Source organism: Rhodamnia argentea, chromosome 7 (genome assembly GCF_020921035.1).
Source record: "Rhodamnia argentea isolate NSW1041297 chromosome 7, ASM2092103v1, whole genome shotgun sequence".
Classification (NCBI taxonomy): Eukaryota; Viridiplantae; Streptophyta; class Magnoliopsida; order Myrtales; family Myrtaceae; genus Rhodamnia; species Rhodamnia argentea.
Window position 1 is genome coordinate 24,663,144 of NC_063156.1, and position 25,143 is coordinate 24,688,286.

The 25,143-nt window shown below is 38.6% G+C and overlaps 4 protein-coding genes and 1 long non-coding RNA gene across 9 annotated transcripts; 1 reads left to right on the plus strand and 4 right to left on the minus strand.

Annotated features, from left to right (window-relative positions):
• Positions 1–330: 330 nt before the first annotated feature.
• Positions 331–1,632, minus strand: LOC115731475 (dCTP pyrophosphatase 1). Its single transcript, XM_030662143.2, has 2 exons — positions 1,377–1,632; positions 331–772 (listed from the first exon to the last, which is right to left on the minus strand). Exons 1-2 carry the CDS (start codon positions 1,494–1,496, stop codon positions 455–457), a joined length of 438 nt encoding a protein of 145 aa, XP_030518003.1. The 5' UTR covers positions 1,497–1,632; the 3' UTR covers positions 331–454.
• LOC125316091 lies at positions 1,406–24,902 on the plus strand. Its single transcript, XR_007199411.1, has 4 exons — positions 1,406–1,519; positions 15,640–15,649; positions 23,153–23,162; positions 24,892–24,902. It is a non-coding gene; the product is annotated as an uncharacterized LOC125316091 (long non-coding RNA).
• LOC115728746 (EPIDERMAL PATTERNING FACTOR-like protein 9) lies at positions 14,394–15,729 on the minus strand. 2 transcript variants are annotated; one of them, XR_007199410.1, is made up of 4 exons: positions 15,442–15,729; positions 15,237–15,298; positions 14,754–15,014; positions 14,394–14,718 (listed from the first exon to the last, which is right to left on the minus strand). XR_007199410.1 is itself a non-coding variant. In XM_030659116.2 (3 exons), the coding sequence occupies exons 1-3, from the start codon at positions 15,512–15,514 to the stop codon at positions 14,820–14,822; spliced, it is 330 nt and encodes a 109-aa protein (XP_030514976.1). In that variant the 5' UTR covers positions 15,515–15,727; the 3' UTR covers positions 14,394–14,819. The 2 variants fall into 2 exon arrangements, 1 of the variants encoding a protein (XP_030514976.1); XM_030659116.2 differs by having other exon boundaries at positions 14,394–15,014; positions 15,442–15,727.
• On the minus strand, positions 16,650–19,894 carry LOC115728749 (pentatricopeptide repeat-containing protein At1g05600). Of its 4 annotated transcripts, none has more exons than XM_048283207.1 (3): positions 19,359–19,894; positions 18,976–19,075; positions 16,650–18,387 (listed from the first exon to the last, which is right to left on the minus strand). In XM_048283207.1, the coding sequence occupies exon 3, from the start codon at positions 18,370–18,372 to the stop codon at positions 16,891–16,893; it is 1,482 nt and encodes a 493-aa protein (XP_048139164.1). In that variant the 5' UTR covers positions 18,373–18,387; positions 18,976–19,075; positions 19,359–19,894; the 3' UTR covers positions 16,650–16,890. The 4 variants fall into 4 exon arrangements, with proteins under 4 accessions (XP_048139164.1, XP_030514980.2, XP_030514978.2 ...); XM_030659120.2 differs by having other exon boundaries at positions 16,650–18,441; positions 19,359–19,893; XM_030659118.2 differs by having other exon boundaries at positions 16,650–18,454; positions 19,359–19,893.
• On the minus strand, positions 21,184–22,490 carry LOC115728750 (cysteine-rich repeat secretory protein 55-like). The gene is made up of 2 exons (XM_030659121.2): positions 21,431–22,490; positions 21,184–21,378 (listed from the first exon to the last, which is right to left on the minus strand). Exon 1 carries the CDS (start codon positions 22,438–22,440, stop codon positions 21,646–21,648), a length of 795 nt encoding a protein of 264 aa, XP_030514981.2. The 5' UTR covers positions 22,441–22,490; the 3' UTR covers positions 21,184–21,378; positions 21,431–21,645.
• Positions 24,903–25,143: the final 241 nt, after the last annotated feature.

Below are 25,143 nucleotides of genomic sequence, written 5' to 3' on the forward strand. Positions count from 1 at the left end.
CCGATATCTCGTATCTACGAACTAGATGATCGGGTCTAAATCTCTTTTATCCCGACTCACCCATGATTAAGAAAGTAATTAAGTTTCCATTACAAACGGTGGTGTTCGTGCTAGTCCAAGATTGGCCAGCTAGATTCGAGAAGGGATTGCTTGTCTAGGCTCATCCATTGTGCACTCCGGACGAATCGGGTTCGAGCGGATCGCCACGACCATGATCGTATGAAACGATGTCTTCACTTCTCACCAGACCAGATTGCACTCATATCAGAACCATTAACATAAATGCTCAACGGAGCGAGATTGTGCGAGTGCAGTAAGGTTATGCCAATGTGTTAAAGTTAAGCCACTTCTTGCGACATTCGACGCAAATTACAAAGCAAAGAGTCTGATTCTGTTGCGCGAAAGTTGCAAATAGACTATTATTTGGATAAAAAAGGCAAAGAAGCTAAGATGATCAACCACTCTCAGCCACAACAGCGCCAGTAGCATCACCATTGTCGACGAGGGTTTTGGCGGTGATGACTTCTTGATTCTTGGTGGAGGCCAGTTTGGAGAGAGAGACGGGGTACTTGAGGGCGTTGAGCTCGACCTTGCGGAGGGCGGCTCGGCCCAAGTCGATGCCGCAGGCATCGGAGAGCTGAACCAGGTAGAGCAGCACGTCCGAGAGCTCCTCGCCCAAGTGCACCCGCTCCTCCTCTTTCCAATCCGGAAGTCCCTTAGGAACCTCCCCTTTCCACTGGAATATCTCCGACAGCTCTCCGACTTCACCCACCTGCGCGAACAATCAAATTATTAAAAAAATAAATAAATAAAATTATTAAAATTTTCATTAGCTGATCAAATAGATTGAATTGACATAATTAAAAAAAAAAAAATTGGTCCTTGCATTTTGCCTAGCGACATACGAACGGTGACGGATGCTAAAATCCAGAAAACCCCGTAGATTATAATATGTAACTTATCAATTATGCCGAACACCAAGTGATGGGTCCGTGCGCACGAGATCCATTGATCAATCGACACCAAAGAAATGCCATTTACTTTGGACTCCATGTCTGCAGAACTGATTCACACGCTCGTTGGAAAAACTGTAGACATACGCGCACGAATTCATCAGATGACTTTGATCTTTTGCGAAGCAAGAGAAGATCAGCCAAAAAAGTTTTCTTCTTTTTGACTTTTTGGTCCAACAAGTAATCACCCAAAATTGGCAAAACCACGAAGACAAAGCAAGTACCCAGAAACGACAGGCGAAAGGCGAAGAACAAACAGGAAAAGAGGGTGATGATGGGACAGGAATTTTCTCAAACAGTTTGGGATCGGTTTATCGCCCAGCAACATGTAAGGTCGAAAGTAATAAGGAGAGAGGGGACTACCAGAGCCAAGAGGAGGTTTCTGGGGCTGTGAAACTGATCCCAGTTTCTCTCCCTGGCGAAGTCGGCCATCTTCTGCTTCAGAAGACCGAGGGTCACGCTCTGATCTCCCTCTTTGACCATTCTCTCTCTTCTTCCACACGCAAGTACTCCGATACGAGCGATGGGCGACGAAGGGTTCTGGTGCAACTTTCTCGGGAAAGAGAGAGTTTCAGGTACTTGTAGAGAGAGAGCGAGGGAGAGAGAGAAGAGCGTGAGGGTGTTGTCGTCTCCGTGCCAGTTTTTAAGGGGGCAAAGCTCAGCACGTCATTTAATTTCGAGGTTAACTTAATTAATGATTCATTCTTGTTTAAGGTGGTAGGATAAGGTCACGAGCCAATGATGGGAATGTTTTTTTAATGCGCTTTGAAAATCACATCCTTTGTCTTATGGAAATATGTTTACACTTGAAAGTCAATCAAGTCATCAATTTTTTGAACCCCAAAATAAAAAAGGTCATCAATTTTTTACCAAGAGAACGTAGGTCTTCAACTCCGTATCTCAAATTTTTTTTGGTCAAAATGTCTCAAAATTAGTTACGAAGAACTTTTTAACGTGTAATTGTAGGAAGATTTTCATTCATCCGTAGTATCTATGAATATTTATGCCTATAACTATACTAGACCGAACATTTATTGAATGTACTTCGTAGCTATCTTTCATTGCAAATACTCGCCATTCTTTCATAGTTAGCGGTGCATGGTCAATAAGCAACTGTTTCTTTCAAAAAGTTAGAGAAAGACGAACAATTGTCCGCGCACGATCAAGGATTGTTCATTCCATACATAAACTGAAAATGCTTAAGTCCATCTTTCTTTAAAACAAAAGATGGCGATGATCCAAGAATTGTCCGAAAAGTTGAAGAACGAGGATGGAATAGAAATTAGGGAAATTTTTAAGTCCGTCGCCTATAAAACTAAAGTGCTTATGCTAGTTTGTGTATACGGAGGACAAACCCAAAAAAAACCTATGTGTACGGAATTAATTTCCGAAACCGAATTCTTTCCGATATAATTCCAATGATGGGTTTAAATTACTTCTTATATCGTTGGTGGATTTAATTAAAAACCCTAAAAGATATAAGAAACAATTTAGATTTGCCTCACTTCCTCTTCATAAAAACTTCAAATTTTAATATTAATTTCCCACACCAATTCTCATTTCCTCCTTTCCTCTTTCTTTTAACCCAGAGCATTGATGTAACAAAGACAATAAAGCTTCCTCTATCCTATTTTTTAACAAACGAACGTGCTCTTGCGGGTCCCCCTTCTGCTTCTGGCCATATAATTTGTTTAACGCATATTTTGGCAACGATGCAATGTAACCGACCTACAAATTTTATTTCTATTTGATGCAATACGTGTTGTACATACTACTTTCGATTAACTTGTGTTGACACGAAGGAATGATCAACTTTTTGTTATCCGATAATAGCAGACTTTGATGAACAATAAAAGTCATCGATTAAAAAAATCGTAGACAACTTGAAGAGCATGAATACAACAAATATCAGCTATCGATAATAAACTTTATTTGGAATGCAATCATCGACATCAACATGTAACTGCGAATAGTGATATTTTTGGACATATAACTTCTTTTAAATAAATGTTACTAGATATTAGGTAACTGTTGGGTGTATGTTTAGTGCTGCTTTTTTAGAATTTTTGTAACTTTTTGTGGATAAGTAATGTTCTAACTTCTTATAATCGCACATGAATTAGTAAGTTATTTGTTTTGGAAACATGAATAGAAAGTTATCTTTTTAAATTTAATGACAGTTTATAACCATCAATTATAAGCTTTAAATAGCTTTTTTTTGTTTTGTTGTAAAGACCCCATTCAATTACCAAACTTAACACTATTTGCAAATTTATCATTTTATTTACTTGGCAGGAAGTGATTGCTCTAGTTTTCGTACCTTTAAGTTTTTTTATTTACTTTCTTGTCTAAAATCAACAAATAACCATTCACAACCTTTGTTGATCATATCTATACATCCACATTTTTTAAAGATATTTCATTGACACTTCCCGGCAAAATATCTTTTTAGCACACCAAATAGGACGAATTTTGTTGTTTTGAGGAGACTACGAACCCAAGAACCAGAAATCAACAAGAGTCTAATAATGTTGTTGGCAACAATAATCTAGTGCCACAAATTGGTGACCAAATTGCTGCGCACTCCAAATCTTCAGCTGTTGATCGAGCAATAGAAGAAGGCCAACACAAGGGGGCGGACCTTCTACAACTTCTCGCATGAAGAGGTTATTCAAAGAGCTGTGAAACGACATGGCCAATTACATTGAGTCATATATCAGGTGTAATCAAATCCATCGTCATCAATGTTGTATTGACCATTCAATCGCCACTAGTCAATCCAATGGTAGCTACGTTATTAATTCCTCTCCATTTATTGATGCTAATAGTGATGGTCAAAAGAATCAAATTGATGATAAAAATTTGGTAAATCAAATTGGTCGACAGGCCGATCAATGGGCCAAAAATTAAAGTTGTAAGGCAAGTGGCTCCATTGGTACCGACCAATGTGAATATTCCTATTAGGCATAACATGCTGATCAAATAGATAGTCTAGCAACACCAGCATTATCTTATAGGGGCAAGATGGCCAACTAAATGTACAATTCAATCCAGCACAGTTTGTCAAAAAAGGTCGACGAGGATTGGGATTAGAGAAGGGTGTTACCATATTTGTTTATAGGAAACTACAATCTGAATGGGTAAATAATCATTCTTTTTCAAGAAGTTTCAAAATGCCTCATTTTACCATTTTTGCTGGCAAAGATGAACAATTAACTGTTGAACACATCGTTCAATTTTATAGCCTAGTGTAGAAAGTAGGGACAAATGAGTTTTTAAAATTTAGGTTGTTTCCTTTGTTTTTTTTTCAAAAAAAAATGTTCTACCTCATGTACTTTTTTATTACCTAATTCGATGTGTAATTGGGTAGAGATGAAAAGACAATTCCATTATCAATTTTGTAGAGCAATATATGAGGTATGCATTGTTGATTTGACTACACTCTATCAATACAATAATGAGTCGGTCAATCAATTTGCTGCTCAATTTAAGAAGGCTAGAAATAAATGTCTTACTTCATTCTAAGAAAAAGACTTCACGAATATGGCTTTTGATGGATTGAAATTCAATTTAAGAGAACAAGTTTTTTTTTTGTCAGGATTTAAGAGAAAAAGTTAGAAGGTCAATTTTTTTTGCCAATTTATTTGAATTGGTAACTAGAGTATCTAATTTAGTAATTGCATGACAATGAGGCAATTCGGCAGGGAAACATTTGTCAATGACAATGAGGCATATGATGACCCTTGATTATCCCATTTAATAATTGAATGGAATGATTGGAGAATCATTCAATAAACTTTTAAAATGGGTTAACACTAAAAAATGACTAACTTTTGGTTATAATTAACAAATGACAGCCTTTAATCGGTGAGAAGAAACCTTGGTGAACAACATAAATCATCAACAAAAAAAGAATAGTAGACAACTTGAAAAGCATGGACAACTCGCCAAGGAAGTTATCAACAACAAAACATCACCTATAAATGAGAACTTTCATTGGGAATAGAGTCATCCACATCAACATATAACCGTTGAGTAGCGATATTTTTAGATATGTAACTTCTTTTAGATAAACTTTACTAGCTAATAGATAACTACCGGGTGGTTATGTTTAGTACCGCTAGTTTAGGACTTTTTTTTTTAACTTCTTAAGGATAAGTGTTGTTGTAACTTGTTATAATTATTCATGATTAAGATAGGATGAGGAAGTTATCTTTCTTAATCTTAATAATCATCAATTATAGGCTTTAAATAGCCACATCGTACTCTTTGTGAAGACCCTCACTTAATTATCAGAACTCATGGTTCTTTGCAAATTTATATTTATTTTTACTTTTCCTCAATTAAATGGATGGCCGTAATTTCCTCCGGTTTTCGTACCTTCAATTTTTTTTGTCATTTATTTTCCTGTCCAAATCAACATAGAACCCTTCACAAGCTTTGTCGATTCATACCGTTCATCCATATTCTTGAAAGAAATTTCATTGACACTTTTTGGCGAAACAACTTATTGTACCACGTGTAAATGCCACAGTGTAACTATCATAGAAAATATCATTTAATGAATTCTTCTTCGTTAAGTAATATGCTTCTAATTATGCTTTTAAGGAACTTGAAAAGTTAACCGTTTTGGACTATTGCACTAATGATTCGTGGTAAATGTCCTTATATTCAGTATGGAGGCCTTTTTTTTTTCCCGGTGGATATTGGATTTTGGCGACTTGCGAATGTATATTCTCCATCAAATGGCTTCTATAATGAGTAACTTTAGATTATAAAAAGGCTATACTTCTCATTTAAATGACTCCTCCAGGTCCAAAAGTTTAGGTAGTTCAATTGGTGCTCTTTAAGCTCGTTTGTCTCGTAGAAAATTTAATAATGTTTATAGTTTTAATCGTTGTAATTGTTAAGGACAATGAGTTAATAAAAAGTACTTTGATTGTTAAAAATAATATTGCCTAAATATTCTAATTAATGAAAGCATTTTCGATTAACACATTTTGCTAACAATATCTTTTTAAAAAGTGTTAGAATTTCTATGGAATATCAATAGTCTCAACTTTATCAAAATAGATTAGAGCAACTATTTTCTCCGGTGAAGAAAAGGGAAAAGTGCTACCAGTTTCAGTTATCATCATTCCATGGAAGCTGATTGAAGCCGAAGATAGGGAAAATTATTTAATCATTCAATTTGTTTTTCGAAAAATGAATGATTTGAAAAATATATTACTACAAATAATCGATTGTATTGCACGAAATAAAGTGTTAAATTCCTATAGGTATATTTGTTTTAAACCCCGCAACAAAACATCAAAAAACTATAAACTACTACTCTACCTTCATAAACAATCAAATTTTCCAAACACCATATTCTTTTTTTTCATCTATATAAAGAAAGAAATATTGCCGATATATCTCGTCTTAATTCCTTTGTAATAATCTGAAGGCATGAGCATTGAAAGTTGACTAGTTCGAGGCCCATGGAACACGATATAAGTGCGAGCCCCATATATCGGTTCTCCTAAAAAATTGTTTTTTTCGATCGCACTCCTTAAAAATTGTTGGTTTGGTAGATTATCATACTATACTTTATTTAAACGGGGAAGGATCACCTTCCCAACATATATTTATGACACGTTGACATTCTTTATTATTTTGAAAAATAGTTGTGCTAATTAGTGCCAATGAAAGGCCCAATACCCATAAAAACTTCCAACTCTAGTATTTGTAATAATTATATCAAAAACTTTTTTTGCCTCATAAAAAACCTTTAACTTTTACTTTTATCTCAGTCCTACGTCGAAATTTTACTTTTGTCTCAATTCTACTAGCCTAGTACAAAAAAAAAAATCCTTAACTTTAGCATATGTCCCAATTGCATCCAAACCTTTTTTTTTGTCTCATAAAAAACCTTCAACTTTTATTTTTGTTCCAATTCTACTACCGTTAGTCTTCCATCCATAATCATTATTAGTTAATCTTACGTGGCATTTTCATGTCGTTAATGAATTACACATCAGTAAAGATGACATAAAAAAGCCTCGAACTTCTCTTTTGTTGTTTGCTTTCTCTACATATTGCCGGGAGAAACAAAATCACTTAAGACAACGCGTTCCGTATTCTTTTCGGCACTTAAAAGCCCAAAGAATGACTAGACATGGAGATATTTGGACGGACGATCTAAAATCTCATCATCTCCGAAACCTACTGTTTTTAGATTTCGAAGATTCATTGATAAGTTCAACAAGAAAATTTGAGCCACGTAGGATTAACTACTGGATAAAAGTAAAAGTTAAATATTTCTTATGAGACAAAAAAAGTTTTCAAGACAATTGGGACAAATGATAAAGTTGAGTTTTTTTTTTTTTTTTATATTAGACCAGTAGAATTGGGAAAAAAAAGTAAAAGTTGGAGGTTTTTTATGAGACAAAAAAAAAAGTTTTGTATATAATTATCACAAATGCTAAAGTTGGAGATTTTTTAATTTGGATATTAGGCCGCCAACGAAAACCTTAGATCTAACACTAATAAACACCCTTTTGGCTTTTGCTTTGAATTGGCCATCCTACTTCCTCTTACGTGGATTGCAAGTTATTTTAAGTTCTTCTTGTACTTCCAACTGCTAAAAAGCCTTTGCAATTTGCACCACTTGGCTTAATCAAATGGTACTTCCCTAAGCAAAACATGAAGGGAATCAAACCCCACCATTACACTTCAGCAGATTTCATAATCTATAGTTCCCTGACCATGATTAATTGCATACATAATTTCGAGCACTTATCGCTGGAGTGATCAAAAGAAACGAGAGAGTCTTCGGTGAAGTCACGGTTATTTAATGCAACTAACGGTCGAGATTAAGCGCATTAACGTAGAGTACATATAACAAAGAAGGCTACTTATATTAGACCAAAAACTTTGCCAACCCTATATTTAATATTAGCAACGCGACCAACTTGACTAATAAAGAAATCAACTCCGATACTTGATCGCTGTGGACATGCGCGAGGTGTGTGAATTATTTAATTTGCGGCGTGTCATAATCGTTTCTCTGTGCTAGATTACAATCGGATCCTCTCTCAATGATACCGATCTAGAATGAAATAAAGGGCGTCCTATCTTTTGCTTAGTTAATTTAAAATATACTATGGACCTGGAGAATGAAGTTAACTAAAGTATGGATTAAGTATGTCCAGCACGCTAGTGCTAGTGAAGAACATTAATTATTATTAGTGTCGTAATGCTTCATGTGTGTGTGTGTGAGAGAGAGAGAGAGGGCTCTCCATAAAAGCGGGAGCGAAGGGTACAATATTGCTCGGTGGGTTTCTGTCATCTGCACCCCATTATTAATTAAGGATTAATCAAGGAGCTGTAAAAAAAGTTTAATTGATTAGTTCTTATCTAGACTCATTTTTCTAATCATTTTTGTAAGGAGTAGACAGAGAACTTATACACAATTTGCACAAGAGGTCTAGGGACAGTGTGGAAGTATTATGTGTCATAACAGAAGTATTTAAACCATTGAAAGTACAAGAAAGAAAACACATTAGCGTTATTTAATAATGTGGTTGTTGGCATGAATTAGGAGTAATGAAAATGAGGGGGGAGAGACATTTGACTAGATTGAGCAAGGTTGGACTCCATGAAAATGGGAGTGAAGCGAATCAAACTAGGGTGGATTCTGATTTACCCTGTTGTCCTCGCTCTATTGTCAGAACAAAACTAAGGATGGGCCAAACCCTAGTGGTTGATTATTTAATTACAGAACTATAGTTTCTTTCTGCTAATGCCCGAATATTTTTCCTTCTAATTGTGAATAACTATGGTATTCTATATTTTATCTGATTACGTGCAATAATCTATCGGTGGGATAGCAACCTGTAAACCCACGTATCTTCGTTAGCAAATGAAGATTATTCTACATTTGGGTCACCCACTCGGGTTTTGACTCGTGTCTTACTTGATTTATAAGATAAGTAGAGTACTTCCCGGAATGGATTTTACCTATATAAGAAGGATTTCCCTCACCATAATATTATATAAAAAAAAAGAGCAAAATGCTAGGAAATCACTTATGTGCCATCTCCAACTCTAAATCAAGCATCATGTCTATATCCACGCCATACCCTAAACATCGCTTATCACATACATTGTGAACAAACCAAGGCATTCACGCTTGACGAAATAATGCACATAAATTGAATCTCGCATGCTTGATCTCTATTAGGGTTTCGTGTTTTTGGAACGAAAAAAAAATGGGTCTTTGTTCCGTGAACGGTATATGATAGCATCGGTTCAACGTCGCCCGTACATGTGAATTTGTAAGCAACTATGGCGTTATATAACTCCTGATTATTCCACCGACTTTAAAAATTGACTGATCTTCTGGATTAATGGCGGCAAGTCTTCTTCTTTTGGTCCCCAGTTTTTTGGTTTTTCTTCTTCTGTATGTCCATACTAAACGTACATTAGTCTTTTGCTTGAAGATCACGCAGTATGCTAACATAAAATATTGGCTAGTGGAAGGTGAAAGGCAATCAGATATGCCTCTCGAAATCTTTTAATTAGTAGTGCCAGTGAGCAGAAAGTACATTATCAGTGGATTTTGCCGCGTTAGTTAGGAGATTAATTAAGATTAATTAATGGTTTCTCTAATATGGAATTAAATTAAAATAAAGAGAGAATATCTCATGATTTTATCACTATCAAGAAAAGAAACCACCGACTCGGGGAAGAACAAGGACCAATTGTTCTCTCTCGCCCGTCTTTTTGTTTTCTCATATTCACGCACTTTAAAGTTTGGCGGAGCGACGTTCAATACAATAATTGTAATACATGTACAAATATACACACATGCATACATTTTTTTTTACTTCAATTCGACAAAATTCCTTTCTTTGCTACAACCAATAAATATTATTTTTTAGAAGATGCATATGTAGAAAGCCTATTTTATCTAGTATTTACTAGGTCTTTTCTCTTTCCCTTTATTTCCTTCTATAGTGGAGATGGTCTCCCGTATTGATATATCATAGCCTCATTATTTAAAGCTTCTGGTAAAAATGAGACGCCAGATTGGAGAAATTATAATCCTAGTAAATCAGGTCACACTGGTTTATCGTCTCGGATCTGGAGGAGAATGGATAAGAAGCTCTTTCCTAGATCAATAGGCCAAATTCCACCCCCTAGTCTCAGCTTTTCCGTCTGCTATATTCCTCTAAGGAACAGGCATGACTTTCCGGCATCACCGCCAAATGGACAGCATTATCGAAACCGAAAGTGTATGTTTCTGTCCACTGAATTTGTGGAGATTAGTGCTGAAAAAGCTGAGGAGATTCCTTAAGTTTGGGCTTTAAAACGGGCTATAGAATCAGTGACGACAGTCGAAAACACCTGTGAATTCTGTAAGGTGTGACTGGTAGTGTCAGATTCGATTGCCCGGGCAGAAACCCTTGCGAGGAATAGCAGAACTGAAGCGCGTCGGGTTTCGGCCCAAAACAGGAAACGGATCATCATGCGGGCCGGGAAGCATTTGGGTCTTACACGATTTGGGTGGGCTCAGATTTTAGTGAGGATTGGACCGGTGCAAGTCCAAGTGAGATCTGAACATGGCCTATGTTTGAGAAACGCAAACTTTGTTTTTCAAATTTTTCTTTTTCTGGGGGGTTAATGACCATGTTAAATCCGCGTCGTTCTCACTTGTGCCGGTTTATCTGCGAAAAATCCACGGTGCAACAGGAGGCCGCCCCAGCCCTTGACACTGAGCGAGCCGGAATAGCTGCTCGTGGGGACTCGAACTCCGCACCTGTTTGCAAAGTGAAGAGCCCCAGCTAGACCCACTTCTGCTCGAGGGGTTATGACGGAGTGTTTGTTTGGAATCAATGAAAATCAGAATTAACAATTAGAGGAGTAGTTTTCTGGGTAAAAGACAGTAGTAAATTTTTCTTTTTAGCTAGAGTACGAGGAAGTTATTTTATATGTTGTTTGTACGTCTGACATGGTGTAAAAAACCACACACATTGTCGATGCCGACCTTCGCATTTCAATTATCAAAACTCTCCCTTTTCATTGGCCAATTTCTCCCAACGTTATTGGAATAAGACCTAAAGTTGAAAATTTTTCGTAGGACAAAAAAAAAATTATGGTAGAATTGGGACAATGACCTAAAATTGATGGTTTTTTATGAAAAAAAAAAAATTAGGATAGAATTGGGATTGGACCTAAAGTTAGAGGTTTTTTACGAAACAAAAAGTTCAGTTGAGACAAAGGCTAAAATTGAAGATTTTTTAGGAGTATTAGGCGGACAAATGAATGATGCCTTGTGGTCCATTGAGAGATAAATGTCCATCACGATCATTAATAACTACCGATTGTACATGAATGAAGCATCTCTCTCCCATTGCCAAAACAAGCAAGTGGCTCATCAATGACAGAAAATGATAGATGTTGCACTTCTAGAGCCTGCATGGTAACCACTCTCATTCTCTGACTTCTAATTATGGGAACAAAAAGAATGAGAATCATATTTGGTAATGCAAATAAATTTGATTCTAATTTTGTTTCCATAATCAGATTTAGAGAATCAGAATCAGTTTTAGAGCAAAATCCAAAAAAAAAAAAAAGTTGGTTACGGAAAAAAGAATTACTTTTGATAATCACAAAATAAAATGAAATCTCACATCTCTCACTTTTCCCTTTTAGTTCTCTTATCACTTTTCCCTCAATCTAATAAAAATAAAATAAAAATAAAATTTTAAAAAAATTGGAAAATTTTTAAAAAATCACAAAAAATTTAAGAAATTCCTAAAAATAGAATAAGCTTGTATTAGGCTAGTTTGACCTCATTTTCAGAAATTTGGGCCTAAATTTCCTAGATTTAATAGATTTCACTCTTCTGCAAAAAATGTCACAGAAGATGATGGCATCCAATATGTGGATGATAACATATATACTCGTAGTCGTACGTCACAAAATGTAAATATCCGCACGTGGAGCTAAAGTTAAACACCCACTTGAATTTAGGACAAAAGCTACAAAATGATAGTGAAGGACTTGTAATTTGTATCAAGGAGGATAAATTTTTTTTTTTGTCAGTGGATAATTTGATTATTCGGCTGTTATGTTTGTATGTATTTTGGACAACACAATATTTAAAGAAAAAATAAGTTCTTAATATGGGAACTGTTCCATGCTTCAATCGAACTTCAAACGTAATGTATTAAAATTATGTTTCATTTATGACATGCTAAAAAAAATAACGTATTTTAAATTATTTTAGTGTGTATTGGAAATTAGTCTTTGATTTAGGATGCAATTTTACAAAGTAACTACATAGCTATTTAACTTAAATGAAAAAATTAGGAAGAAAAATAGTTTTTTGAAACATAAATTTTGTGCAGTTATCAAACGTATTTATATTCCAAGAAACATAAATTTTGGGTAGTTATCAAACGCGTTCTGATTTTTTAAACCCATCCAGGAGCAAAATTAGCAAAAAATCATTTTAATCAGAATCGGTTTTCCAAAACAAAATGATTATCATGCACAGCCCTAAGGACCAGGCTAAGGCGGGTATGCTTTGTCAATGAACCTTTTAGAACTCTCAGGAAGAAAAAAACCCAAAAGGCCAAAACGCACTCAATCATTGAACAATGCACAAGAATGATGAGATCTTATTTATTTATTTTCTTTCTGGTACACTCCAAGAAAGGGCCCTTCATGCCCTGATTGATGGATCCTTCTTGGGTTCATTAAATCCATCTTTGCCATTTCTGCAAATGAAGACAAAGCCCCCCCAACATGTGATTCCCCCTAAGCATTAGCGCGTCCTCTTTCTTGGGACCACCTTCCATGTGACCAATACCAGAGAGGACTAATTAGAAGAACACACCCACTTATCCTCCCAAATGGCCAAAGTGGGAAACAAAAACAAAACCCTAGCAGCTCACGGAGACTTTGTTTGGAATGACCTCTTCTACTTCATACTGATGATTAAGTTTTTACAGTAGAAGGTTTTCCCGAAGTCTTGTAGAAAACCAAGTCAAACACATTCTTTACTTCCCACATGCATGTAAAATGTAAATCCTCTCTGTTCTATTTGACTAGTACAAATAAAGAGTTAAAATATCTTGTATCATCACATGTCCTATTCTATCGAAAGGTCGAAAACGTTTAATCCCAAATGCCGGTTAAATGCGAATGTCCATGCCATTTGAACCCGAACGGCGTCCAAGGTGGCACATTTTTTCTACTGCCGCGCCAAACTCCGTGGAATGTATGACAAAATTACGAAAAATGTGCATAACGTGCACGTGAGAGCTGGAAGCAAAGTCATTTTGTGAAAGACTTTAACCTAAAATATCAATGGAAATACTTCAAAGTAAAAGATACATTTATAAATAACAGACGTAAAAGCAATTGTACACAGCACGAGCGAATAGGGGTGTGCAACCGGACAGCGTTTATCTAGAACCCGAACCGGACCACCCAAAAAATGAGGATGAGAATCGGATTCTGTTCAAACCGATCGGCGAACCGGTTCCACTTTTTGAGAACCGGTTGAAACCAATGCGGTTCCCGGTTCTTTGTGGAGATCTACCCGAACCGGCTTTAGAACCGGTTTTTAGCTACTCTCTTGAAAAAAGAAACCCTAGCTTGACTTGCTAGTCTTGTCTCCCCTCCTCTGTTTGGTGTTTTCCATCTCGAAGTGCTTCTCTTTCTCTCTCTCTCTCTCTCTCTCTCTCTCTCTAGTTGCCACCATTGGCTCACCTCTCTTTGTCGCTATCATTAGCGCCACAAAAATGCAACACAGCTTGTCGTCACTTTTTGTCTCATTGTTGCCGGACTAGCCACCATAACCTCTCGCTGTCACCTTTCTTTTGCATCACACAGATATCGACGCAGCTAAATAGAGCGATGTGAGTTCATCGATACTCATATTATTTTGATGAAAAAATAAAAAAAAAAGAAACAAAAGGAAAACGGGTTCTGGGGTACGCCTTGGAATCGGATCGAAAAACATGGTCGGTTTCAAAGCAAGTTCCAGGACAAATAGGATCGGTTCTAGGTTCCAAAAACTGGAAACCGATTATAATAGGGTCGGTTTCGGGGTCTAAGTTTGGACCTTACCCACCCGGCCCATGCTCACCCCTACGAGCAAGGGCTAATATATGCTATTCTCACTATCATATCCGGTACCATCACATTTCCTTGCTTATGTTAAAACTTCGTACAAATTGTATTTACCCTCCTAAACCACACGCTTTTGTATCTCCGACGGCATATTAGTCGCTCAATTTTTCTAAGATAAGCTCCTAAAAACAAAAGGAAAATGTGCATTGTTTCATTTATTCTAGAAGAAGAAGTTGACATTGCAAGATGGAGTTTAAGAATACTTATTTATTTTCTTCTACATGTTGGTTCTGATAACAGAAGCACATTTTGCAGCTCAAAAAAGACAAGTAATTGAGTCCAAAACCTAGGCCTAACAGATAAGAACAACACGTGAGAGACTTCTTTGTTTTAACGAAGACTTTGCTACAAGAATCAAGAATTCGATTGAACCATATCTGACCCTCAAAAAACAAAGAGAAAAAGAAAGAACCCAAAAAATTTGGACAGCCACTTCTACTTAGCTACTCACACTTATATGAAGACAATAGAAGAAATTCAAAATGAAGAGAAGAAAAGGCAGCATTGGGAGTCATTTTATTTTATTTTTCGCTTATTTCTCTTGGGACCAAACCCTCATTCAAATAAATATTATCATTAGCCAACCCCTAGATTAATTTAAATTTATCTAATCTTTATTTACCTATGACACACACATCGGTAGTGGTAAGCACTGTTAATGGGATCATTCCCTTCAACTGGAACTTGTTCCGCCCTGCATCTGTACTTGCAGCCTCTGCATTCATTGTATGTGCAAATTGGCCTGGTCGACCCAATCATTAATCTCCTTGAGTCCCTATGTTTGTTCTCATCTTCCCCCAATAGCTTCACACCCTATGAAAATCATATCTCATTAAGAAAATAATTCAAAGAATAACGAGTCAAAAACGCACACAGAACCCATCGAAAGCAAATTACTAGTAATACCAAGTGTTAAGAGTACGCAGAATAGAACACGCTGGTGCTATTGAACATTAAGGTATATTTCGCTTCTTCATGTGTTGTTAAGTTTGAGGTTACATGGCCCATTTACTTCGAAAGGTTTAAACATCTCACCTGCAAATGCACGGCCTCTCTCTGTAATGAAGCTACATGATATTCAGGACTAATTCTTGAACCTGAAATACCAACAAGAATGACATATCAACTCATCTTGTAATGAAAAGATTGAAAATTTGAGGAAAAAAAAGTGTTCAGATTGCAAAAGAACTAAAGCTTATAACACTCTCATTGGGAGTATCTGCCACACACTGAGAATGACCTTGTATAACGGAAGCAGCAAGAATCACGCTGAAGAGAAGCAGCAGAAAGGGAGGTACTTTAAGTTCAGCCATTCTTGAAATGCGAATCAGAACCCCTCTCTCCTCTCTCTCTCTCTCTCTCTCTCTCTCTCAAGTTTCAAAGCGAGGGGTTTGAATTTATGCGAAATATAAGGGGGGGAAGGGGGGGAGAGAGAGAGGACTGAAGAGGTGGGTTGTGGTCAATAACTGACCATAAGAGATAGACTGAGCTAGAAACCTGCAATCGTTTCAGAGAAGAGACACTCTTTCACCACCTACGAAAGAGAGAGGTCCCCTACGTACTCTTAAAACCGACAGAATGCTTAGTAATTCCAGGACCCGCATGCAAAAGAACAAAAAAAGAAAAAAGTTGAATTCAATTGCAATTTGCTCGCCAAATTACTAAATTGCCGCTCGAGCGGGATATACTAGTGATTTCTTTCAAAGGGTAAGAAGGGGCTTTTGCTGGGTTCGAGAATCTTGTGTGGAAATTGAAAAATTCTTTTGTGGGTTCATTGTCATCATGTGTTGGCCCTCGAGAAGCAGCTTTAGGAATTCCCTAGAGAGAACAAAAAGTGGAAGATCCTGGATGAGCATGGAAGCCATGTATGGGCTCTCTCAGAGTCAGATATGCAATGTGGCAAATAATTCAAGAATTTAATGCTGTTTCCAGTGTAAAACAATTGCTCCGCCTAAAGGAAAATTATGTAATAATAGTCTTTGCTGCGTGCAGTTCTATAGTACATAGTTCTGTGTAACACTACAAGTCTACAACTAATTTTTGCTTGTTCAATGACAATGGGATTATTCTTTTTATTACACAGAGGACTCACTTACCCTAACCATTGTCGCAGCGGAAAGGAGAATGCAAACTGTGGTCCTTACTGTGGACTCACATGCACATAAAAGAGCATGAGAAAGATCAAGATGCTTCTGCTGAATCCATGAAGACAGAGGGAGGCACCAGTGGAAATGATACGACACTGAAGCCAAGCACAGGACCACCATCAACTTGAACTTCCGTGTTAAAATCACGGTACCCAGTATCGACAAATTTTCCTCTTTCGGACACGTATCATTCAACAAAAGACTTCCACTTATTACTACAATGAAAGGACCTCCATAGTTCAACTGGAATTGGCTTGACCGGTACAACAGTAATCCGGATACATCAAAGTGCGATCCAAAGTAAAAAATCAAGGCAGTTGATTTTATTTATTAGATACGATTACAATCAGCCCATCCCTATCAATTTGTACTCTAAACTAGGGAGAAATGTAGATATGCCACTTCCTTGAAAAAAGAAACGATTCACAAAAATTTGGTGTAAAGATGTGAAGACGCAGCTCGAACGTACAAAAAATTATCAATTGCGTGCTCTTCCATGGGCAACGGGAGCTTACAGAATCCAGCACATGTCTCAGAAGTCACTACAAATCCTCGAAGCCATTCACTTTGCAACAAACAGATGTAACTAAGGAGTTCCAGATGGGGACTCCCGGCACGTCGCCCCGGCTGACCATCTCCTCCAGCCACATGACAGCTTGATAGTGCCTGCCGATAGTACAAAGACCTTGAATAATTGTACTGAAAAAATCAACATGAGGAAGATGCGAGTTGATAATCATCTGCTCCAAGACTTTGCTCGCTGTCCCAAATCGACCTTCACGACAAAGCCCATCCAACAGAATTTCATAAGCTTTCTTGTCAGGGGTGCAGCTTAACTTTTTACGCATCTTTTCTAGATATTTAATGGCCACAACTGAATTCCCGTGATTACACAGTCCTTCAAGCAAGATATTATATGCTCTTCGTGTTGGAACAGAGTTGTTCTCCACCATCTCCACATCAATGACCTTCCCTGCTGCTTCCACTTCACCGTTCCTGCAAAGAGCAGCCAATTTTGCTTCGTAGGTAGAATTTGGTGGCCTAAAGCCTTTTCTGCGCATCTCAGAAAGCACCTTTTCTGCCTCTTTGATCTTCCCTTCATTATACAGGTCAACAGCAATGGTACTATAACTAGCAGAACTGGGGACCCCGCCCTTGATCAAACAATCGTTGATGGAATGCTTCATGACCTCTAATTCTTCAGCTTTGTTACATCTTGTAAGATCAAGAGGCTGAAGATGCTGCCTAGGTGCTTTGAGTCCCTTCTTTAAGATTTTTCTAACAATTTCTACCGCTTCTTGAACTTGGCCATTATCGCATAATGCAGACAAGAGGGTTCTATAGACAGCAATATCCTCACCACTCCCCTTTTGGGATATCCTCCAGAACATTGAGTACAGTAAATGGGTGGCTTCATTCAATCTCCCCTCTTCGCACAGTCCTCTCATGAGAATACCATAACTCTCTCTGTTAGGATAGCAATTTTGGTATTCCATCTCCTGGAAAATACGAAGCGCAAGATCAGAACACCTTCTCTGGCATAGAGCATCCATGAGCAAATTCAAGGAACGGAGACGGGACTTCACTGCCCATCCGTGAGAGTCCTGTAAGAACAGATGATAAGCATCTTCAAGCCTGGATTCTTTTACCAAAATCTGTAGAAGGACATTGAAAGATTCCGTCGAGTTCACACAATTAAACTGTGGAAGCATTCGGAAAAGACCAACAGCTTTCTTGAGCAGTCCATGTTTTGCATAGGTGTTAATTGCAGCTGCAAAAGTGGAATCTGCACACTCACACGAATCCTCTTTCATCTCATTGATCACCTCTTCCATCTCACTAATTCGGCTGCAGTTTGCTAGAATCCCAATTATGGTGGAGTATACTGGACCATTATGACGATAGTTCGGGTACTTATGTCTAGCTTCTCTGAAGATTTCAAGAGCTGTAACTGGATTTTTCTGGCACTTTAGTATCTGAGAAAGCTGGGTAGGATTTAGGAGTCTTGGCCATCTCACAGGCATGGTATCCACAAATATCTATGTCAAAAGGCGCCCCAATTCTCAGCACACATGAACGTCATGCCAAAAGTCCTTCAGAACAATTCTACAAGTTAATCTATCAGTAACTTTGCAAGGCCCAGTGAAAGCAGTAAGCATAGGTTCCTGCAATAAGCTAAAATCTTCTATTAAGGCTCCGTTGGTTTTGCGGAAGATGAATGATTCGGAAACAATTTTCCTAAATATGGTCACTTATATTGCTTATAAAACATAATTAACGAAGAGTATTTTCATCGTCTATGAAAATGTTTATATATAAATTGTTGTCAATAATAAAAACATTTTTTCATTGGCTAATTAATTTAAGTGATACAATAGATCATTTCAGGAAAATGTTTTCCGAATTATTTATTTTCCACGAAACAAATGGAACCAAAGAGGCGGCACTTTATGTAATTCTAACAAATATGAGGTGCTGAAGATAACTGTATTGCTAAAAAAAACCTCAACGAATAGATCACCAATGCAGTCTGATTGACTGACTATGCTAGAACATTCCATAATCACCCGTGAGAAACCTAGGTAAGATAAGCATTACAAGTATTGGACACTCTGGTCAAGATTCACCTGATCAGAAGAACATTTTATGAGCCAAAACTGATCAGCAAATGGCCCACATGCAAGTGTCCTAGAATCAAATCAGATCTTTCGTCCGATCACCAGCTCCCTGCAAGGGCATATCATGAGTTACAGAATGACTAAAAGCATAAGAATGGCACTTCTAAGACGAAGTGATTGGTCAAGCTAACTGGGCAGATTGTTTACACTGCAGGAAACTGGATCAGTCGTGTTGTACCTCATAAACCAAAGATTTAACACAATCATGCTTGGATGTTTATGCAGATCATCCTGACACCCACACGCTAAAAAATCCGAAGCAACTATATGGAAGGATTTACGTGCAAGTACTTGATGCAGAGAAAGGTGAAAGATTTAACTTAACAGGCGACCTGATTTTTGCCAAAGTATTCGAGGATCCTGCAGCAGAAATTTCCCCTACTTCCTACATATCGGATATCTATATAAAGCACCAACATCATATAAACAGTGTAAAGACTTTGCCAAGTTCAGTACCCTGATTGAGGACTTTCATCAAACACCACCGAGGCAATCAAGAATCAAACATATCGGAACAGGCGGGAGAAGATTGAACATGATGCTTAGAGTTGACGGATCATAATTTCCCAAGCACAAATTCTTATCTTCGGCGAGATCACGACCACCACACTGGCTCTACGAAATCGCAACCGGACGCTAAAAATTTCCGCGCCAAGAAGCGCGACCACACCACCACCCCACCCACCCCAGTAAGTTCTCCCGTCCCGTGCTCTCTCTTTAATTTGTCCGCTGCGAGTTAATTTTGATCCATTTTCTCGACAATGGGCAGTTAAATGATCGAGCTTGACATCACCCACGCGTGCCCAGGCTCTGCGAAATCGGCACAAGAACCCAACAAAGGAGCAAACATGAAAGAAGTGGAACTGACCCACGGTCCCCGCTTGATTGAACTTACGTCGCTGTACGATGCCGAACAATCACTTGGGTTCTTGCTTGATTTTGAATCTTCAAATTTGTAACATACAGATTACAGACCCGCTTGCTTTGTGATCATAATTGCCCCAACTACGAACAGAGTATCGCCGCTTATTGTTTAAGTCATATTGGGTTCGACAAAAATGGGTAATCAAGTCCTTCTCTTTTAAGTACAATTATGAAAAAAATTTCAAGGGAATGAAGTTTCCTTATTTGAGTAAATAAGGTATGACGTGGCCATATTAGTTTCAAAGAAATGTCTGCCTCCGCCGGCTAAAGGCCATTTTCGTTATCCACTTTTCTTTCTTTTGTTTCTGTGTTTTTTTTTTTTTACTTTTTCTTTTTTCCTCTTCCTTCCGCAGACAATTGTCCGGCCTCGTCCATGGCCAGCGAATGTTGTCGGACGCCGGCAACGGCGTCTCCTCGCGAGATTCGGTGAGGGCATCCGTTGACCTTCGTCGGACATCGACGAAGCTCGGCGATGGCTAGGGAAGGGAAGAGGGAAAAATAAAAAATAAGAAAGAAAACATAATAAAATAATTTAAAAAATTAAATAATATATATATACACACATAGAACTTTTTTGACTTAAAAGACCGACTAAAAGTTTTTATTTGAGATAATTTAATCACTTCGGATCTTTATTTGAGACGATTTGGGAAATAATGGAAGTCATATGTATTGAGATGTGGTTTATATTCCTTAATGACAGGAAAGCACATGAGTCCCGCTTCACGCTCAACGGACGGAAGTCACAAAGGTGCAATGTCCCTTGGATACCAGAGGATTTTTACGATCTAAGCACATATTTTTCCCTTAGTAGTATGGGCTTGGGTTTATGAATAGTTGCTATCATATATACTTTTTCTATCTTGTAATTGAAAGGTGTGACGAGAGGTGTGGGATACTAATTATAGTGGAATCATCTATCGGACGTAGCTCAATTCAAAGGTGAATCGGGATAAAATCTCTTGTCACGATTTTTCTTTTTCGCTTTACTTTCGTTGCGATTATGTGTCGAATCCTAACAATATGATCGAGGCTTCTTAGTTGCAAATTGCAATCTCCAGCTCTCTTATTTCATAATATCGCCCTTTCATTTTTGTCACCTTTTTGTTATATTCATCTTGGATTAACCCCTTATTTTTTTTTAACAAAAATGATTATTGGACTCGCCTGAACCCCGAGGTGTCAATTGATGGGCCTAGGTACATCATTTGTCTCTTGGAAGACCCAGATGGGCTTCTTGTTACTGCTTCTGGACAATATCTTTTGGACCATTGCAGACAATTTGTCGTTCTTTTTGGTTTTCCTCTGCACTCATTGCTGCTTCTGGTGAACAATGTATGAGGGGAATGGGAAGGGAATATTCTGTGAATCATTGCAAACATCAGTGGCAAAATCCCACTCTCATGTATGGTCATGGATCACACAGGACTTGGGATGGGAATGTGACGAGAGAATTGCTGTTGCAGTCAAATGAAAAGACCCTACTGCTTTTTATTGAGTGGGAGCTAAAAGGAAGCCACTTCATGTGGCTGGTTTTGTCTATACTCCTTGCCTAATCGTTGGACCATATGAAGAAACTATCATTGTGATGCCCTTCTATAGTACAGAGGCAATGCGCATTATGCTGTGGAATCTATTATTGGACACAAACAGGTAACTTTGGCAGCAGCAAGAGATTTGTGTAGATGTTGTTGTCTATGGATAGACCAACTTCTTTATGGTTTCCCCGCTCGCAATGTTACTGTCGTTTCTGTCGAGCGGAAAGAAGAACGGATAGAGCTCGTATCGGACGTAACAACTGCTGTACAGTACTCGACAGCCCTTCCGGTTATTGCAGAAATTTGGGAAATTCCCGACGGCGATGGCCAAGCACTGAGCGCAGGACAGCGGGGGCAGGTCTCTGGTGCATTGGACCAATGCGTAGAGAGTGATGAATGGAGTGAGCTTAGTCTCACCTTTCCCGAGCCCTCTGTTCTCAGGCACGACCGCGTCGGCCTCGATCCGGTCTGTCAGGCTCCCTAGCTCTTTATTGAACTTTTCAGGGTCGGTCACGTTCTCGACGTTGTAATAAAATATACCAAATGACGTGTCGAGCTCACCGATGAAAGTTTTGTTGTCGTACCGTAGAAAGCAAAAGTCATACCAGATCCTTGCATCGGCCTGGTCCGGGCAGAGCTGGCGGATTTGCTTGCCCGCGTCTTGGATGCAGCTCGAGCAGTCATCTTGGCTCACGTCTCCTCTGCATTGCGCTAGGCCATATACCTTGTCATAGCCCGAGCCATAAGATGCAGTTAGGAAGCCGGTTGATGGGGCTTTGGTTACCAACTCGGTCAGTACACGGTCGATGTTCGAAGAAATCGGGCTGGCCTTGCTGATGACGGTGGCTTGGTTGCAGAATTGGCCCAAGGGATCGGCGGATTCGGCATTATAAACAAATGGGAGAACTAGGAAGAAGAACAGGAAGAGCAGGAGATCGAATAGAGAGTTCATGGTACAGAGTTGTGTTTCAAGTTTAATTGCAAAATTGTGACTTTCACAACCTTTTTTTATTAGGTAAAAGTAGTGGGGGTGGATTGTGTCTGTGGACATTGAGAACGCTGGCATATTTGACTGAGTCACACGATCATGTCGAGTTTGAAAATCAAGGAACCGAGCATTGTTTCTAGAGGGCCTCTACTTTTCCTCCTCGCGCATCAATCGCTCTGATCATTGGGAATGCTATCTCAATCATGCTCTATCCACAGACCCGCCGCACCTGCACGATCTTTGTCCGACTCTTCAGTGGCCATACTTTCACAGGAAAGATCTCTCGGAACAAAATTCAGGTTTCTGCCGTAGCCACTGATATGCAGTTTTGATATAATAAACTTCTATTCATAAGCTAAATTTGATTAATTATGAGTTCACTCCTTGAGACGTCTCTGTAAGAGTTTTCCTAACGTGAGTTTACATTAACTAAACTTGATATTTACCGTTAGGGGTGTGCATGGTCCGGGCCAGTCCGGTCCTGGTCCGATCCGCCAACATTGGCTGCTTATTAAAATCTAACCTTTGGATCTAAACTAACAACTTCCAACTCAACCATCCAACCTAATAAAACATACACATGACCATCATACAACCATCACATAAATATTTATAATCCTAAAATAATGAGAAAATACTAAATTAGGATGGAGATGAGGAGAGGTAGCGGCGAGAGGACGACACCGGTGATTGTGATTGATCTTGCCGGTGGCTGCAGACGCGAGAAAAACGACGACATCGACGAACGAGAGGTGGGATTGCGAGAGGAGCGAGCGCCAAGTAGAGCTGCGTTACGAAGGCAAGATGCGCAAGCTACGTTGTGAAGGCGAGACGTGAGCGTCGAGCGAGAGGAGAGGAGTGAGTGTCAAGTAGAAAATGGGGAAATTAGGTTAAATAATTCTTCGAAAATTTTTAATTTTTTTTCTAATTATATATAATTGTATATATTCTGGGCGGCTCGGTCCGGTCCCATCTACTATAGAACTGGAGATCGTATCGTCCAGTGATCGGTCCCATTTGTTGAGATCGGGGATCGGACCGCCCCCCTCAAGGATTGGACCAACTCGGTCGATCCGATCCAGTTTGCTCACCCTATAATAAGGTAAAATATAATGATTCTTAATCGGTTTAATGTGGGTTGGCTAGTGTGGGCTGAGTTAGGTCCGGCCCCTAATGAGAGGGCCCGCACTGAGAACTTTATAAATAGGTTCAAGTCCCTCCTCTAGTCCTCTATTGCGGAAATCAGAATGTACTTTTTTGTTCCTTAGCGGTTGTCATTTGTATTATCTACATAGGGGATCTTTCAATCGAGACGATCCATCGACTTGATACGAAGAGAAATGGTAGGGCGGTACGCTATGCTCTCTCGCGACCCATACTCTAATCAAAAGACTAAATGCCCCTATTGAAGATTCAAAAGGTGAGCACTGAAATGAGAAAGGCTTGTAGACTTGTGAGGCTGAACGGCACATTGGTTAGCGCAATCCCTTTCTTCTATCTGGTATTGTGTTTTTAGTTCTCGTTAAGGTGATCCTTGGAGTGCCGCATTTTCGTGGCTTACAGTCACAACCTCTAGAAGACAGAATTCGGCTCGGCCTAGAAGTGTTTTGACTTTTCTCCGGCCTCAACCGAAAATCATGCCTTAAGAGTCTGAGGGTGGGTTGACTGGTGCGCCTCTATATTGAATATTTCGTTGACTTGGGCAAATCAGGATGAATTAGTTCGAATCCCAATTAGCATGATCAGCTGCATCATTATACGATGGTTGTTGGGGAATTTATCCCTCTAGAGTGAATGAGAAGGAAATGTGTGAGTCCCACATAGGATAGGTAGATGGGAGATGGGTTTATTAGTGAACCTCACAATGGGTTTGGCCGCACCACTTTGTGGAGGAGGGAGGACCTACGCAAATGGTTTCGGTCACAGCGCCGCCGCCGTCCGTCCGGTCGGTTCGGTTCGGGTCGGTTTTTATATTCCATTTTTATTTTTTCCAACGACACATCAACGAATTGTCTAGAAATTTCTGACATCTGAACGAATTGTTCGAAAATTTGGACATTCGTCCGTGAACAAATTGCAATTGTTCGAGAATAACAACAAATACAATTGTTCGTAGGAGTCGGTCGGTTTGAAAAACCCCAATTCAAGCTTCGTGACTTTTTTTTTTTTTTTTTTTTCCAATAAATAGTCCTCATAGGCCATTGACAATGCATACCGTTTTCCTAGTGCGATAATCCTGCAGTTCGTTCGTTGGAGTCCTTTGAAGAAATCTTCTATCTGGGAGACATGTCCAACGCCCCCGGAAAAAAAATTTTTAAAAAAGGGGAAAATTTTTTTAAGGAGAAAAATCTTGCTACCTTTTACATTGGCTAAAGGTTAGTCTTTTAATCTTATATTCTGTTTATACGAACTTAGACGACGACAATGGTTTCATTTGATTCTCAGAAAATTTCTTACAATTTTAAGAATATTTTCTTCTTTGTCCCCAGTTTTGACGACACAACCCAAGATCGACAGAGCACAATCAAAGTGTAGTCACGTAGCTAAGTTCAGCCAAAATGTAGTTTACGATTGGTTAAACTAAATGAAACTTAAATTCATATCGTTTTACCCTACAATGTCTCGGCAGTTGAAGACAGCAACGGTGGGCCTACTATTTGCGACCTT

Excerpts from the sequence above, each read along its gene's own strand:
- LOC115731475 (XM_030662143.2), bottom strand. The coding sequence starts at position 1,496 with ATGGTCAAAGAGGGAGATCAGAGCGTGACCCTCGGTCTTCTGAAGCAG. Across the intron at positions 773-1,376 it reads GAAACCTCCTCTTGGCTCTG|GTGGGTGAAGTCGGAGAGCT; the intron begins GTAGTCCCCTCT and ends TTGTTCGCGCAG.
- LOC115728746 (XM_030659116.2), bottom strand. The coding sequence starts at position 15,514 with ATGGCTGAACTTAAAGTACCTCCCTTTCTGCTGCTTCTCTTCAGCGTG. Across the intron at positions 15,299-15,441 it reads TGCTGCTTCCGTTATACAAG|GTTCAAGAATTAGTCCTGAA; the intron begins GTCATTCTCAGT and ends TTGGTATTTCAG. Across the intron at positions 15,015-15,236 it reads GAGAGGCCGTGCATTTGCAG|GGTGTGAAGCTATTGGGGGA; the intron begins GTGAGATGTTTA and ends TGATTTTCATAG.
- LOC115728749 (XM_048283207.1), bottom strand. The coding sequence starts at position 18,372 with ATGCCTGTGAGATGGCCAAGACTCCTAAATCCTACCCAGCTTTCTCAG.
- LOC115728750 (XM_030659121.2), bottom strand. The coding sequence starts at position 22,440 with ATGAACTCTCTATTCGATCTCCTGCTCTTCCTGTTCTTCTTCCTAGTT.